This window comes from Solanum lycopersicum, chromosome 10, assembly GCF_036512215.1.
Source record: "Solanum lycopersicum chromosome 10, SLM_r2.1".
Classification (NCBI taxonomy): Eukaryota; Viridiplantae; Streptophyta; class Magnoliopsida; order Solanales; family Solanaceae; genus Solanum; species Solanum lycopersicum.
Window position 1 is genome coordinate 6,857,369 of NC_090809.1, and position 18,896 is coordinate 6,876,264.

At 35.2% G+C, this 18,896-nt stretch overlaps 2 protein-coding genes across 3 annotated transcripts; both read left to right on the forward strand.

Moving 5' to 3' along the window:
• The first annotated feature begins 623 nt into the window (after positions 1-623).
• Positions 624-4,068, forward strand: LOC101247668 (16 kDa phloem protein 2-like). 2 transcript variants are annotated; one of them, XM_004248519.5, is made up of 5 exons: positions 624-767; positions 1,058-1,123; positions 2,029-2,155; positions 2,700-2,814; positions 3,595-4,068. In XM_004248519.5, exons 1-5 carry the CDS (start codon positions 701-703, stop codon positions 3,883-3,885), a joined length of 666 nt encoding a protein of 221 aa, XP_004248567.1. In that variant the 5' UTR covers positions 624-700; the 3' UTR covers positions 3,886-4,068. The 2 variants fall into 2 exon arrangements, with proteins under 2 accessions (XP_004248567.1, XP_019071574.1); XM_019216029.3 differs by lacking the exon at positions 624-767 and adding an exon at positions 825-973.
• Positions 4,069-5,945: 1,877 nt separating this feature from the next.
• LOC138338686 (uncharacterized mitochondrial protein AtMg00300-like) lies at positions 5,946-6,314 on the forward strand. The gene has a single exon (XM_069289764.1). It carries the CDS (start codon positions 5,946-5,948, stop codon positions 6,312-6,314), a length of 369 nt encoding a protein of 122 aa, XP_069145865.1.
• The last annotated feature ends 12,582 nt before the right edge of the window (positions 6,315-18,896 follow it).

Consider the following 18,896-nt stretch of genomic DNA (forward strand, 5'->3'; position numbering starts at 1 on the left):
GGGGGCCTCCCGCCCCCCATAACCCCTGGCAACCTCACCGCGGAGGTTAAACCGCGTAAACAGTTATATATATTAATCAGGCTCCACAACCTAACATTTCACTCTATATTTTGTACTCTCATATTTATATAGTGTGTATGTTGTTTGACTTAACCACGCTATATCTTTGTGTCTTTTGATACATTTCTTGTTTGTCTTTGTACTCACCATGATCTTTCGAAAATAAATTACTTTGTTAGCTTCCGCATGACACCTTATTATTTCGTTCCTAACCTATGAAGCTATAACATATTACATCTTTTAGTACCAAAAGATTATATAGCAAGGATTAGGGGGTTCCATTATGTATATATTCATCTATTCTTATAAAGCATTGTTGCCTGAGACTTGAGTAAAATTGCTATACTATTTTGAATTTCTCTTATACAATTCAACTTTAATGTGTTTGTTGTTTTTTGCTCCTTACACTCAATATTATTCTATAGTCACTACCATTGATCTTTTTCTACAACCGTCTTAAAAATATTTTTCAAAAAATATCGTTATCAAACATACTACTGACCACGTGGAATGTAGTGGTTGGATGTCGTTAATTATAAAATGTTCATTGAACAGGTCCAAAGGCCATCATTCAAATCAGAATTGAAGCATTTCTACATCTTTCAACTATCTTATTGTGTTTGTATTTGATCCAAAAAAGATGCCAAGTGGGACGCTTGAAGTTTTTCTTGTAAATGCCAAAGGCCTTGAAGACCAAAATTGGCTCAGTATGATCTTCTCAATTATGTTTATGACGAAAGATAATACGGTGTTTTGGCTTTTAATTTGATCTTGATGATTGAATGCTCATTTAAAATAATGATGATAGATCTAGCTTTTTGTGACAAATAATGGCGTAATTTTTGTTTAGATCGTTATCTGATTTTGATTTGAGAAGAAAATTAATATGACGATAAAGATCATCTTATCAATAGTAATGTCCCCTCATTCATTATTTTTAATGTTACTAATCCATATTTATTAGTTTATTGAATTGACTTTTTTCAAATTTGAACAGCTAGTATGAATCCTTATGTGATCCTCACCTGTCGGACTCAAGAGAAGGAAAGTAGTGTTGCATCAGGTATTTCTAATTAATTCTACTTCAATTGAACCGTGTTATAGTGGCGGAGCTAAAATTTCAATAAGGGATTTTAAAATCTCAAGAAGTAAACACGCAAATTTGTCGAAAGGGGTTTGACATATACTGTATATATAAACTTAGAAAATAATTTTAATCATGCATAAATAGTAGTAATATTTTCCGTCGAAGGGGGATCGGATGAACCCCTAAGGATATATGTTGGCTCCCCAGAATGTAGTTTTATTTTTTGTAAATGAAAACATATACGGTTCATGAATTTCAATTTATTTGATCTACTTTTCTTTTGATCTATTTAAAAAAGAATGAGCATTTTCCTTTGTAGCAAGTTTTTAATATCAATTTTCTACATAGTATGCTTAAGATTTAAGACCACAAGATCAAAGAACATTTTAATATATTTGACAGATCTTTAATATTTGATCATAACATTTAAAAGTCTTTTTTATTTTTTTAAACTTCGATCTAAATCAATGCAAGTCAGTTAATATAAAATAGAAGGAGTTCTATAATATTTTAAACTCACTATTTTCACCCTCCTATAGAAATACAATAAAAAAAGAAGCAAAGTACTTATGGATTGTTTAATAAAGCGTATTAGCAAAAATAATGGACATATATTAACTGTATGTACTATTAATATCTTATTTGATATATTTTTTTATGCTAGATACACTTTTTTATACTATGTTTAACTAATGTTTGTATTAGTTATACACTCTATTGTATATTATATGGTATACTTTTTTTTTTATCTCAACACCTATCTGTGTAGATTTTCAAGTTATATATCAATAATCCCATTTTATGAATATAACATAGCAATTTTTACACTATATGAAAATTTTCTCAGACTAAATAACACAATATTAAGTTGCTTTTTACAGGTGAGGGAACTAATCCTGAGTGGAATGAGACCTTTGTTTTCACCATCAGTGGTGATGTTGAAGAGATCACCCTCAGGATTATGGACAAAGATACTCTTAGTTCAGATGATTTTGTTGGAGAAGCAAAGTTAATAATCTTTCTCATTAATTGAATTCCCTAATATTATAATACTATGTTCTTTTTAGTTTGTTTATCTTGTTTTTACTTAACATAACATTTAAGAAAGTAAGACATAATACATAAATATTCCCTTTAGCTTGACTTCAACTCACGTTTATGTCCTTCCATTTTGAACTTACATCGTTGTAATACTTAAACTTGTATAACGTTGAACAAATAGACACACAAGTTGTACGTGACATCATACATGTCAATTTATATCCTACGTGGTGCCTACATGTATTATGGCATGCAGAACTCGTGTGTCTATACAGTCAATTTCATACAAGTTTAAGTACCTAGTTGTACATATATAAAGTTGATGGACATAAATATGAAATGAGATCAAGTTAAAAGGTAACTTTATGTATTATATGTTTTAAGCATTTTTTTAAAACAATAAGACAAATAAATAAAAACGGGGGCGTATTAATATATATATTTTTTCATTTATCTTATCTATTGGTAATAATTTTGGTCTATATTTTGTGTTTTTTATTAATGAAAACAGAATTCCCTTACGTGAAGTGTTGCGTGAAGGAGAGGTGTCTGAACGAGCTTACAATGTTGTAAAAGATGAAGAATATTCTGGAGAGATAAAACTCAGCCTCACCTTCAAATCTGAGGTAACATTATTACTCCTTTCGTTTTAAATGTATTTGTATTAGTCTAATAAATTATACATTAATTTAAAAAGATGATGAAACCTTTGAGATCAATCTTAAATTAATTATATGTATAAAGTATAGATACTTTTTAAGCGTTGTGGTAGATATTGTAATTAAAGAGTTATCAAATTTAAAAAAAGAAGAAGATGACCTTATATGGAGTAAAAAGAAATGTAAAATAAGCAAATTGAAATCGAGAAAGTAAGCTCTAAGTATGACTATACTAGGAGTTAAGAAAAAAAATACTTCAATTTTTTATTTTTTGGACCTACATTTGTATATAGACTCTTGTAGTTTTTTTTGCAAAATATATTTTACAAAACTACATATAAACTTCTACAAAAATAATTAATAATTTAAATATTTTAAAGAAATACAAGAATAATTTGATTGATCTCAAGATTTTAATACCATAACATAAATTGAGAAGGGCTGAGTATTTCCCCTAAAGGTAACTATATATATACTATTGCATATATTTGTGAGATTTCTTTTTCTTTGCAAAATAAATTAGTTATAAACTAAAATAGGTTAAAATAATTTTTTAGTGCATAAAATTATACTCTATCAACACATATAAGGAATTGATTTGTCATCAAGTCAACTAATAATATTGTTATTTCATACAATCACTTTTTTTTTTGTGAAAGAATATTAGAATCAAGACGAATGATACTTAAATGAAATAATTACTGTTAGTGAGGTGATCATCTGAAAGTGAATCTTGGTCACGTGCAGTCGGGTTCTTGTAGAGGAGGTGATGAAGAAGGATACAGTGGACGTAGAAATAAGTCACGTAATGACTCCAGAGGATCTGATGAAGAAGAATATGGTGGTGGACATAGAAAATCGCGTAATGACTCTGGAGGATCTGACGAAGAAGAATATGGTGGACGTAGAAAGTCCCGTAATGACTCAGGAGGATCTGATGAAGAAGATTATGGTAGACGTAGACGATCAAGTGATCGTCGTAGAGGAAGTGATGAAGACAACTATGGTGGATATAGAGAATCACGTGATGACTACTAATTCCAGGAGTTTAGGCCGTTTGGTTAACACTTAACCCTAACCATTCATTGATGGAAATAATCCTCTAATAAATTTTGCAATGGTTGTTCATTGTTTGATTGTTATTTTATGTTTGTATTCGTAAAATATACACTTTAGTTACATGAATATTTTTATCGAAAGTTTATTGCCTTTTCATATTTACATGTCGTGCTTAATATCCAGATTTTCCACACTATATAAATAGGACAAATTTGGAGGACAATTTCATGAATGTTATTGCTAGGCCTCCACCATCTATAGTAAATTGTGATGACCGAATCTTTTAGATGTTGAAATTCTAATGAATTGCCTATTGTGCTCTATAACTTATTAGCTACATTATTGTCATGCCTCAAGCCTACACTCTAAACATGGTCGACATTCGAGAATCATTTTGATCCAAAACAAACCCTTGACCTGTATTATGATTCGGATGACTCTACATAACACGTGAAGCTTAAATAAATGAGCATTTTGAAAAGTCTTATATTGTTGTCTTAGATAGTTAACATAACTCATAAGTTAAAAAATTATCTCGAGAAAGAATGGAAACATCTAATTAACAATTTAAGATAGATTTCGGGACAAGATCCACGATCCCTCAAATACTACTAATACAGAAATGAAAACGGAGTTTGCCGAAAGCAAAGAGGCCTTACTAATTAAATATTCTCTACAAGAGTAAGCTGAATATGACCGAAACCTAACTGGATGACCGAAAGAAACTCAACTAAAATCAATACATGAATATGAAGTGTGTTGAATGCCTTGAATCGGACCCGTTACAACAGAAAGGACGGGGGTCTCGCCAGTATACAATGTTTTTGTATTGGGCCCTTAATTATCTGTCAATTCTGTATGTGGGGCCCAAGCCTGTTAGGGCTTAGCTTAAAACTATATATAGACGCTATGGCAAACCCTATTCTGTATTCTGTTTTTTCTCTCTATAATAAAACTGCTCCCTCTCTTCCCCGTGGACATAGCCAATTTATTGGTGAACCACGTAAATCTGTTGTCTTGTTTTTTGCATTTATATTTTCTCGTATTATCTCGAATTCTGCACAACAAATTGGTATCAGAGCCTCTTGGTTAATCGGTGTTCTTGGAGAATTTGAGATGTCTGCTTTGAATGTGAAAATCGAAAAATTCACAAGGAGGAACAATTTTAGTTTATGGAAGATCAAGATGCAGGCGTTGTTGAAACATCAATGCTTCTGGGCGCCTTTGTCGAAAGACAAGAACACCGTCATTACTCCTGAGATGGCGATTCTGGAGGAAAAGGCGCACTCGACAATCATGCTGTGTCTCGCGGATGACGTCATCACGGAGGTCTTGGATGAAGAGACTGCTGCTGGTCTGTGGTTGAAGCTGGAGAGTTTGTACATGACAAAATCTCTAACCAGCAAGCTGCTTCTGAAACAACGTCTATTCGGTTTACGAATGGCTGAAAGTACACAACTGAGGGAACATTTAGAGCAATTGAATACTTTGTTATTAGAATTGCGTAATATCGATGTGAAGATCGAGGATGAAGATGCTGCCCTGATTCTGTTAGTACCTCTCCCAATGTCGTTTGAGAATTTTGTTCAATCGTTCATTGTTGGGAAAGATACTGCGTCGCTGGAAGAAGTCAGATCGGCCTTTCATAGCAGGGAATTACGACATAAGCCTAACGGCACAAGTAGGGACATACAGCCTTCCGGTCTGTTCACCATTAGTGAAAAGGAAAGGAAAAACAGCGAAAAGAAAAAGAAGCCGATGTAGAAGGGTGCAAAGCCAGATGATGTTTGTAATTACTGCAAGGAGAAGGGACATTGGAAATTTGATTGTCCGAAGAAGAAGAAGAAATTGGAAAAATAATCAGTTTCTGCTGCTGTTGCTGAAGAAGACACCAATTCTGAAGAAGACATTGCCCTAGTTGCGGATGAGCACACTCATCATTCAGATGTGTGGGTTCTCGATTCTGGGGCATCCTGTCACATCTGTCCTAGGAGAGAGTGGTTCACGACTTATGAGCGGTAGACGAAGGCAGCATCTCGATGGCCAATAGTTCTGTCTGCAAGGTGGTTGGGACAGGCTTGAGCAATATAAGGACACATGACGGTAGCTTCTGCACATTGAACGAGGTCAGGCACATTCCATTGATGACGAAAAATCTGATATCTCTCAGTCTTTTGGACACCAAGGGATTCAACTGGTCGGGAAAAGATGGAGTCTTGCGGGTCTGGAAGGGTTCAAATCTGATTCTGAAAGGTGTCATGCGTGTTACATTGTATTTTCTACAAGGTTCCACGGTTAATGGTTCAACCCATGTTGCATCTTCAGAAGTTCACCAGGAGGATATGACTAAGTTATGGCACATGAGACTTGGTCATATGGGTGAAAGAGGGATGCAAATTCTGTCATAGGAGGATCTTCTTGCTGGTCATAAGGTTAAGAGCCTAGAGTTTTGTGAACATTGTGTCTTTGGAAAACTACATCGCAACAAGTTTCCAAAGGACATTCACAGAACAAAAGGCACACTTGATTATATCCATTCTGATTGCGTGGGTCCATACCATGTTGAGTCTTTGGGAGGCTGCAGATTTTTGGTGTCCATTATTGATGACTACTCAAGGATGACTTGGGTGTACATGATGAAGCATAAAAGTGAAGCTTTCCAGAAGTTCAAGGAGTGGAAAATTTTGATGGAAAATCAAACAGGAAAGAAGATCAAGAGGTTGCGAACTGATAATGGGCTGGAATTCTGCTGGTCTGAATTTGATCAATTCTGTAAGGATAAAGGGATTGCTCGACATCGTACAGTCAGAAATATACCACAGCAGAACGGTGTAGCTGAGCAGATGAATCAAACACTTCTGGAGAGAGCAAGGTGCATGCTCTCTACTGCTGGGCTAGATAGAAGATTCTGGGCAGAAGCGGTTAGTACAACTTGCTACTTGATTAACCGCTGACCACATACATGCATACAGTGCAAGACACCTATGGAGATGTGGTCAGGAAAAGCTGCTGATTATTCAAATCTGAAAGCTTTTGGTTGTACGGATTACTACCACGCCAGTGAAGGTAAGTTAGAACCTACAGCTAAAAAGGGAGTATTTGTGGGCTACGGAGATGGAGTGAAAGGTTTCAGAATCTGGTCTCCAGCAGAAAAGAGGGTTATTATGAGCAGGAACGTTGTCTTTGATGAAAGTTCTCTGTTAGAATCATTGTGAAGCCTACAACTACGTCAGAAACTGGGAGTCTTGATAAACAGGTGGAGTTTCAAGTCATTCAGAACAAGAGCGATTTAAAATAACCTGAAGAGGAGGATTAAGAGCCACAGACATAAACTGATATCCCAGAATCTATGCCATCAGATATCCATCAGAGTATAGCTCAAGTTCCGCCAAGGAGGGTTGGAGTTTGGCCACCTACGAAGTATGGTTTTGAGGACATGGTGGGTTATGCACTGCAGGTTGCTGAAGAGGTAGATACATCTGAGCCCTCTACTTACAAAGAGGCCATTTTAAGTCCTGATTCTGAAAAATGGTTTGCTGCTACGGGAGATGAGATGGAGTCCCTACACAAGAATCAAACATGGGATCTGGTCATACAGCCTTCGGGGTGAAATATTATTACTTGTAAATGGGTTTTCTAGAAGAAGGAAGGGATATCACTAGCAGAAGGAGTCAAGTATAAAGCCAGGGTTGTTGCCAGAGGTTTCAACCAAAGAGAGGGAGTGGACTACAATGAGATCTTCTCACTAGTGGTCAGACATACTTCCATCCGAGTGTTACTTGTGATAGTTACACATCAGAATGTGGAGCTTGAACAACTTGATGTGAAGACAACGCTTCTACATGGAGAGTTGGAGGAAGAGATATACATGACTCAGCCTGATGGTTTCCAAGTTCCAGGAAAGGAAAATCACGTCTGCAAGTTGAAGAAGTCCTTATATGGACTTAAGTAGTCTCCAAGGCAGTGGTACAAAAGGTTTGACAGCTATATGGTGAAGTTGGGCTATACTCGGATTGTGTCTACTACAATAGGCTCAAGGATGATTCATTCATCTATCTGGTGCTTTATGTAGATGATATGTTGATAGCTGCAAAAAAGAAGTATGACATTCAGAAGCTGAAGGATTTACTTAGTGCTGAGTTTGAGATAAAGGATCTGGGAGCCGCTCGGAAGATTCTAGAGATGGAGATCATTAGAGACAGAGAGAGAAGGAAACTTTTCTTATCACAGAGAAGCTACATTCAGAAGGTCTTGGCGAGGTTTGGCATGTCTTCATCTAAGCCTATTGATACCCCCAGTGCTATCAATATCCATCTCACTGCCATGTTCGCTCCATAGTCAGAAGAAGAGAAAGAGTATATGTCACGAGTCCCTTATGCCAGTGCCGTAGGAAGTTTTATGTATGCTATGGTCTGTACAAGGCCAGATTTAGCACATGCAGTCAGTGTAGTGAGCAGATTCATGGGACAACCAGGGAGAGAACATTGGCAGGCTGTGAAAAGAATTTTCCCGTACCTTAGAGGTACATCTGACGTTGGTCTCATTTATGGAGGTGATACTCAGTGCTTGGTTACTGGCTATTCTGATTCTGACTATGCTGGAGATGTTGACACAAGAAGATCGATGACTGGCTATGTGTTTACCCTTGGAGGATCTGTCGTCAGTTGGAAGACAGCTTTGCAACCTACAGTGACTTTGTCTACTACGGAAGCGGAGTACATGGCCTTGACAGAGGCTGCAAAAGAAGGGATTTGGCTGAAAGGGCTGGTTAGTGATCTTGGTCTGCATCATGATCAGACTACGGTGTATTGTGACAGTTTGAGCACAATTTGTCTAGCCAAGGATCAAGTCCATCATGAGAGAACCAAGCATATTGACGTAAGGTATCATTTTCTGAGAAATGAGAAGAGAATCAAGGCGAAGAAAGTAGGAATTGCTGATAATCCTGCTGATATGTTCACAAAGCCGGTTCCACAGAGCAAGTTTCAACACTGTTTGGACTTGCTCAACATCAGAAGCTGTTAATTGCCCTACGGGGTAATTCTGAGGAAGAGGGGGAGGCCTGGCACTATCGTAGTGCGTCTGAATTATATGTTTGGAGAATTCAAGTCAAGGTAGAGATTTGTTGAATGCCTTGAATCGGACCCGTTACAACAGAAAGGACGGGGGTCTCGCTGCCCGGTCAGCGAGTCGGGGGTCCAGGGGGGCGACGCGCCCCCTGGCCTTGGGGTCCGGGGGGCGGAGACACCCCCGGCCCGACGGTATACAATGTTTTTGTATTGGGCCCTTAATTATCTGTCAATTCTGTATGTTGGGCCCAAGCCTGGTAGGGCTTAGCTTAGAACTATATATAGACACTATGGCAAACCCTTTTCTGTATTCTGTTTTTTCTCTCTATAATAAAACTGCTCCCTCTCTTCCCCGTGGACGTAGACAATTTATTGGTGAACCACGTAAATATGTTTTCTTGTTTTTCGCATTTATATTTTCTAGTACTATCTCGAATTCCGCACAACAAAGTGTAAATCATTTAAACTTTACAATAAGATAAAGATATGCAATAAAAGCAATATGAAAAATATAAAATATACTTGTGTGGAGTTTCTTTAACCTATCACCACTACCATGAGCCCAGCAATGATACAATGTTTCTCCCACGTCGCAAGGGTCATCCTACATTTTATCGGGGTATAGGATGATAAAATACTATAACTATAATCCATCTAATGGGACTTCTCAAAAAGGAAGTGAGGAGTCACATGATGAGTCAATGATGTCCTATCCTATGTTGGCTATGTAGTTTTATGGGACTTTTGAGTTATAAAGAATCTAAACCAATTACATGTTTGATACTATTTCCAAAATAATAAACAATATCAATTATGCTCAATTCACCCTTTCAAAGAAATGGACTTTTACTTTACTGAAAGAATTTTTAAAAACATAAGCCATACTTACATTTTTTAAGGACTTATCTTTCAAGCCCAAGATCAATATGCATATCCATTGGGAACTCTTATATTTTTATGAAAATAGAGCCTTGATACTTTTCATGTAAATTCACTTAAGTTTTACTTGGACACGTGATTAAGATATCTAAGGACTATCAAGGATGAATAGACCATACAAGATCTAGTATATAGAAGGGAGACGTGAGGATAACTTAAAGGAACATGTAATAGATGAAATAAAGAAGAGAATTAGCCCAGCAAACCTTGGCGTACTGTTGGCGCACAACTCCAGGCCTTGAATTATTGAAGTCAAGATTTGGCGTAGTGCTGGTTGCGCCAGGGCCCAAACTTTAGAAGTCAGGCCTTGACGTACTATTGGCGCATCACACCAGGGCATAAACTACTGAAGTCAGGCCTTGATGTTATCTTGGCGTGCCGCCCTAGGCTCCTCCCCAAAAACTGACAAATTTTTTTAGTAAAATTCAAGCTTCAAACTAGTTTAGATTCTCAAACCCAAAGCCAATGCATGATAACTATACACAGTTCTTTTCTAAAACATAAATTTACAAATCCCTAGGATAAATGTGTTGCTAAGCATGAACAACACTACAAGATTTTAAACAGAACTAAGGAAATCAAACTTTAATTGCTAAAAAATTAAATTCAATATCAAGAATCATGAATGGATCCTTTATATGTAATAGGTTCTTGACTAAATCGATATGTATGGTGTGAGGATGATTAAGTCCAATATGAGAAGTTTTACATACTTCGAAAAAACAATGTTCTTGGCGAAATCCTCAGTTCTTGAAAGAACGATTGTAACCCTGTCCTTTTCTCCTCTTGACACCCTACTCTAATAAAAATCTAAGTGTCTTGGAATGTGAAAACGTGGTCTAAATTTGATTAGACCCTTATTTGGGGTGAACAAAATGTACTAGGCTTATTAGAAAAATCAAAAGACTAAAATATGCTTCTAATACAAATGAAATGCATTAAATAGAGAAGTTTCACTGAAATGGGATACATTTTTAACCTAAAATTGAATTAGGCAAATAGAAGCATTGGAAAGACCTTCAGTTTGGCAGGTCATAGGTTACCTAAATATTTATGTGTTAAAAGATATGGTGGTCTGAAGTTGACCAAAAACTAAAAGTTTATGACGACTTGTGTGAATTTTTCTTTATTTCTTTTTAAAATTTGAGGTGTTACAATATCTCATCCTTGGAAATATTCATTCTCGAATGAGATAAAACTAAGAAGACCAAGGGTGGGAAACATCTAGCAACCCCACTCAAGCACACATCATCCAATTAGCATAAACTCAAAATATCAACTTAAAGAGTACTTTACAAAGAGAGTACCTTGGTCAGAAGGAAAGAGGTGAGGGTACCTCTTGTACATATCCTCCTCAGCCTCCTAGATAACTTCCTCAAGAAATTGATTGCTTCATAAGACCTTGGTTGTTGCAACTTCTTTGGTTATCAACTTTCGAGCATGACACTCAAGAATTTAAATGGGAACCTCCTCATAAGATATATTGTCCTTTATACCAATATTCTCGGTAGGTACAATAAGTGAAAGATCACCCAAACACTTCTTTAGCATGGATATATATATGTGAAATACCGGGTGGACTGCTGCTAATTCTAATGGTAGCTCCAACTCATAAGCTACATTTAGAGTTGTCAATATGCGCAAGGCCCGTTGGGCTGACCTAGCCTAGCCTGTGATCCAAACATAAAAACATAACCATACGTGTTTTTCCTATCATCTATATCTCCAGCAAAGTCATTATCTGTGAAGCTAATTAAATATGATTTTCCTCCTAATCTGTACAAAATGCCAAGATCATTCATACCTTGTAAATACCTAAGAATTCTTTTAGCAGCCAGCAAGTGTGTTTCTCGTGGATTTTTCATATACCTGCTTATTAAACTTATAAAGTACATTATATAAGGTCTAGTCACTGTCAAATGCATCAAGCATCCCACAATCTGCTTGTAGAAAGTTGTCAATCCTTGTTCCTATAGGAGTTTTTTCAAGCTTCAGCCCCGTTTCTGCTAGGGTGGTGACATAAAAATTTCACCAGGGATTGCTTCACTTCAACTGAAAGTAATGCATCAGGCCATGATCCAACATATCAAACTCGGTCCTCATTAATTGCATAAAATTATTAAGCACTATATGATCATTTCCAATATACATTAAATCATCTTCATGTCAGCACACAATCACAAGATTTCCGTCTTTATTTTTAGTATAAAGTGTATGCTTATAAGGACATTTTTTATAACCTGTAGTATTCAAATAAGTATATCAAGCTCGTGGAGCTTGTTTTATCCCATATAATGTTTTTCTCAATTTGTAAACTTTATGTTCGCAGCCATACTTAATGTAACTAGGGGGTTGATCAACATATACATGTTTTTGAAATTCTCCATGTAAGAAGGCTGATTTCACGTCCAATTGATAAATTTGCAGTTTTTTAGCGTTGCTAGTGCCACTTCCAACCAGGTGGTGTCAAGTCTGACTACTGGAGCTAACACCTCTTTGTAATCCACACCACAATCATTCTGATATCCTTTGGTCTTTTTTAGGTGGAAAAACCTCAATAGTTGTAGCAGCAGTTGCTAGAATTTCAGACCTTGGAGCTACATCTTCAGATTCATCATAACATAGAATTTGACTAGAGAACTTTTCATCCCAGTCCCAAGTATTGTCTTCATCAAAAACAATATCTCTACAAATCACTATCTTTTTTGTCAAAGGATTAAATAGATTGTTGTGCGGAATTCGAGATAATACGAGAAAATATAAACGCGAAAAATAAGACAACAGATTTACGTGGTTCAACAATAAATTGGCTACGTCCACGGGGAAGAGAGGGAGCAGTTTTATTATGAAGAGGCAAAAAAAGAATTACAGAATAGGGTTTGCCATAGCGTCTATATATAGTGCTAAGCGAGACCCCCGTCCTTTCTGTTGTAACGGGTCCGATTCAAGGCATTCAACATAGATAATACGCCTTGGACTTCTCTCTAAGACCAACAAAGACACACTTAATGCGTTTATCGTCAAGTTTTTTTCTCTTTAAATCTGGGACATGTGCATAGAATGCAGCAAAATTTTTTGAAGTGATCTACAGTCGGTCTCCTTCCACTCCAAGCCTTCTCTGGTGTGATATCTCAAAGATCAAAGTAGAACTTAATATGTGGATACTCCAATTTGCTGCATCAGGTCAAAATGCTTTCGGAACTCTTCCTTGAGCCAGCAAGCTTTGAGCCATGTCAAGAATGGTTATGTCCTTTCTCTCTAAAACACCATTTGTTGAGGTATATATTATGTTGTGAGCTTTTTTTTTTGGAATTCCACAATACTTACAAAATTCTTCAAATGCCTTTGAGAAATATTCGCCTCCACGATCTTTTCGAAGGCTTTTTATGGTCTTCTCTGTCTCATTCTCAACATGAGCTTTGAAATATTTAAATACATTAAAGCCTCTGATTTTTCGAGTGAAAAATATACCCAAGTCTTTCGAGAATAATCATCAATAAAGGCAATAAAAAACCTTTTGCCTCCGTTAGAGATTGGTGTTTATCTTCCTACAAATGTCTGAGTGAACTAACTCCGACATCTCTTTTTCTCGCCATGACTTGCCTTTCGGTAATTGAGACTGGTGTAGTTTGCAAGAACACATTCTTCACATACTTGAGAAGGAACAACAATTTCAGGAAGTCCCGTCACCATATTCTTCTTGTGAAGGATCTTCAAACCACCAAAATTTAGATGACCATATCAAAAATTCCACAACCATGAAGGTTCTCTCACTTCCGCTATAAAACAAGATTGAATATTTCAATCATCAAAAGGAACAACCTGTCATGACTCATTTTCACAATAGCGATAACTCTAGAAGAATCAGAAATCTCGCAACAATCGTTCCTAAGGGTGATCACACATCCTTTTTCTAACAATAGACCAGAACTCAATAAATTATTTTTTAAAGCAGGAAATACTAAAACACATTAGATATGTTTTCTACACACCCATTTTTTGTTCTAAAATTGACATTGCTCTTCCCTATTATATTCACAAAGGAGAGATGACCAAAACCAACCGTTAAATGGAAGCTTTCATTTAAATTAGAGAAAGAAGACTTATTTCTAATCATGTGGTTACTGCAACCAATATCCACATAACAAAGAGCTTGCTCCTCAGGCCCATTTTCGTCGTGGATTGCTATCAACAAGGTTACTCCTTCATTTTTCTCAGCAAAATTTTACTATTCTTCGTTATAACCAGGTAATCTAGTACGACATTCATAACAATAATGGCCAAATATATGGCAAGGATAACATTATACCTTATATTTGTCAAAATCTTTTCCTCTGCCTTTGCCATATTCATTATTATTGACTCTAAAATTCTTGTTGCTCTCTTTGTTGTCATCATACCTGTAATTTCCTCGATCTCCTCTCCCTCTTCCTCTACCTCCACCCCTTCCTCTCGAATGGGAAGAAAAAAAAGTAGAAGCCTTGAAGTTCCGCTCCTCAAAAGTTGAACTTCAGTTCATCTTTTGCTCATTCACCAACAAGGATCTTTGCAATTCGTCAAGTGACAAAGCATCTATGTCTTTTGACTCCTTAATCGAGCATACACCATAATCATATTTTGGTGATAAGGAAAGCAATATCTTTTCAACAATTGTGACATCATTCATTTTCTCACCATGAAATCACATCTTGTTGCTTATCTCCATGGTTCTAGCACAAAAGGTAGTGATAATTTCACCCTCCTTCATCTGCAAAGTTTCTAAGTCCCTCCTCCGAGCTTGAAGTTGTGCTAGCTTCACTCTTATATTACCTTGATAATTTTTTTTCATGTAGTCACATATATCTTTGGAATTTTTTTGCAAAGAATAGTTTCAAAGATGGGTGTTCAATTGCAAAGAGTTAATTTTTTGCTTTTTTCATTCAAACTGTCTTTTGAGCATTCGTCAAAGCTTTGCCATCTGCTAGAGTGCCGATTCCATCCTCTACATTCATCCAATACTCCTTTGACCGTAAAATTTTTTCCATTAGCATACTCGCATGATCATATCCATTTAAACGAGGGACGACTTCTTGCACTAAGTTGATCTCTAAAGCCATAGATGAATACTGAATTTCTGGGTGAACTCTCCCTCACAGTTTTTAAAAAAAAATTATTAAACGATGAAGAAAATAACAAGAACAACGATGAAGAAAGTCAATTGAAATAAGCAACATAAGAACAATTATTACTGCACAACTCTCTTATGTTCAATAGCAATCAAGAAAAGTCAATATATAGACTACTAGGACTCCTAACAGACGCTACTAACTCACTAAGAATCTGCCCACTTCCTAATAATTAGGAATTGAACATTTCAACAAAATAAAAAGGCCAACAAACATTAAATAAATGATTTCTAAACAAAGGAACACTTCCAAAACGGTTTCTTATGTTGACTCACCTTGATATATATGCATTGAAAGATGGTTTCAAACTAATACTTAAGCATGGACTCAACCCAAAAACGGATCATCTTATTGTATCAAGACAAGTCAGCATAAACCCAACTAATATGACAACTGTAGAAGTAAAACAAGGAAAATAGACTGACACCATCTAATTATATGGAATCAAGTAAAATAAAACGCTAAAATCCGGTTTCACGTGTACAAGTATCCAAATTATTACAATTAATTTGAAAGAAAAATATAAGTCTCAAATGATATTATCCCTATAATAGAGTAAAATCATAAATAAGGAGAAGGAGTGTCCGCTGAGATGACAAATAACTACCTCACAAATCTCCATAGAAAGCCTCGGCCAAGAAGAGAAGAAACAATAATCACGAAGATCAAGCATTTCAACAATGATAATTACTATATGTACTTAAGGTTTTCTGGAGACGGAAGCATCATCTTTTTCTCATAAAAATCAAGAACAATTCTCGTATAGGATAAATCATGTCATTTGAAATTTAGAGAAGTGGACCTTTCTTTTAAATTTTAATTTTGTAGAATTGAATTATGCAAAGAAAGGATAAGTCTTTCCTATAAAAAAAACACTACACATTCAAAGAGAAAAAGAGACAAAGAAAACAATTAGTTCTATACGTACTCGGTAGAAGGATGAAGAAAATCAAGATTAAAAGAAAAGGTAGTTTCTATACTTATATGTAAAATTGAAAGCCTTTATCCCATGAAAAGAAAGAATAGTTTTGGTCAAGATAAGACAAGAAGTCGAAGTTGAAAAAAATATATTTGAAATTCAATTGGTTGACAGTAAGGAATCAACCATTCAAAGTTTATGATAATGGTACATTTTCAACAAATATAAATAAATGAAAATATTAAATTTCAAACTCTGATGTTTATGTCGCCAAGACTACAACCTAGACGCGACATGGTGCCTAGAGCCACATAACATGGAATAACGCAAGATAGCATACATAAACAGAATAAATTAAATGGCAGAAATAAGCCTTAATATCCATCATATCGTAAAAGAGAATCTTATAAAGAAAATATACACGACATCTACAAACTATGTGAAAAGCCTCAAGTCATAAATGAGTTGCTAGGACAAGTCCTTAGATAGCTCTTTACTATTTGAAACTGAAAAGGAATAAAGTTGAAACTCATAAAATTTATGTCCCCGAAACATGAGGGTTCACCAAAGAAGTGCAAGGTGAGGGGATCCTGTACTAACCACATCCAGAAGGATGTTCAAAATCTATATTATGAAATGCGGTCGGTACTCGAAATGTATTGAGTATGAGAATAGTTCACTAACATGATATTAGGTCATGCAATATCTAAAAAAACTAAAAATTTGTGGGATGTATATACAATAACTGATCTAAACCACGTGAGCTTCAATACGCAGTAAATCTACTCCCACACCAAAAAGAGAGTGTCCCACTTGATAGGGTAAGAAACATAAAATATGAGCTAAGCTGGATACAAGAGATTGTGTCACGACCTGAGCCTATAATGTGGACGTGGATGACACTTGAGAAAAAACCCTCATCCTATACAAATATTAATGGAAAACAAATTAACTCAAGCATATATAAGCATAAAACTAACGAATTGTCTTAATTCTCGAGGCGTTACAGGAAAGGTATAATTGCATCAGTCCTTCCAATCAAGCAAGCGACCAACGATTGCCATCAAAGCAAGAAGTATAGACTATAGACTTGCAGGATCAAGTGGGAACTTGACAGGTCTCGCAGCTAGGTTCATTTAAAATATGTCATTTTATGTAAATGATTTAGTAAGGTTTTTTAATGTAGACTCACCTTGATAAATATGCTTTGAAAGATGGTTTCAAACTAACACTTATGCGTTGACTCAAAATTTTCTTTCAAATTCCTTTATTTGACTACGATTTTAGAAACTTGTTTTACTGTTCTTCCATATATTACTTTATATGATTTTTTTGGAATCCATTTCATATTCGGTACATTCCACGTATTGACCTTGTATATTTTTGTGCAACATCCTTTTATGATATAAATTTAGGTGTTGGTGCCTAGACTGGTGGCTTGTTGGAATGCAACATTCAATCAGCACTCGGCGAGTCCTACTAATTTGGGGACTTCATGATTTTGTTTTAGTTAGTTCTAAGGGTTTTTTTTTGAATCAGCACTTGGAGAGTCCTCCTTATTTATTGCATATTAAGTAGCACTATTAGCTTATTCAAAGACTAGTGATATAGTCCCATGGATCTCTTAAATTTTTATTGTTCAGTCTTGCGTAAAACATAAGTTTTAGCTTCTGCTTTAGTTTTCATAAGTATTACTAAGAAATGTAACTAATAAAAAATACTACAATAATAATGTTCCTCCAACTATTCAAGAACAAATATTCTCTACTGGTGGATGCAATGAGACTTATTTCCGTCTAGCAATATATGAAATACTTTAATATGTATAACGACTAATTATCATGTCTAATTAGACGATGAAGGTTATATGAAAATTCTTGAAAGATTTAAAAGATTTTTATAAAAATCCATTGAGTATTCAATGATTCTAAGATTGCATGACACAGGGAAAGAATCTATTTAACCTCAAGAAAATAACTAAAAATGTCATGCATTAGTGCATTTGGTGCACTTATAGATTGGTTGTTTTATATATATATATATATATATATATATATATATATATATATATATATATATATATATATATATATATATATATATATATATATATATATATATATATTTACTTATATATATATAGTTATGTGAAGGGATTGTCATATTATCGTTCAAGTTATGCCAAGAAGCAAACAAAGCAAGTGACTCAGCACAAAAAAGATATGTTATTTTCTTTGAGAAGAAAAAAACGAGCTTTAATAAAATTTGGATGATCAATATTTGAGTCAAAAATGATTTGATCATGTAGATGCAAAATATTTATTTCATTGGCGTGAAGCTTGATCACAAATGAGTTATTTCTTAACATATGGAAGCACAACAATATCTTGGCATTCAAAGAATCAAACATTGGTAACCACTTCTTCAGATCATGCAAATATGATATTTACCTATGAAGTAAGGCGGGAGTGTCTTTGGTTAGAATCAAGGTATGCCGGGAGTGTCTTTGGTTGGAATCAAGGTCTATCATATTCACAAAACGTGTAATTTTCATTTTTTAGAGAATATTCCTGTCACTATAAACTAAAATAATATATAACTGAAATGAAGGTAGATACAATCAAAGGAGATCAGACAAAACATATTTCACCAAAATTCCTTTTCACACATGATCTTCAACAAAATCGTAAGATAGATGTTCAAAGACCCGTACAAGTGATAATCTTATAAACTTATTCACTAAGGATTGCCAACATTAATATTTGAGAAGTTGTGATATAAGATTAGAATGCATCATATCTGATATCAAGTATAATTTTTATCGAGGGAGAAAAATATGTGTTGTATTCTTTTCCTTAACCATGATTTTACCCCAATTGGGTTTTCCTGGTATGAATT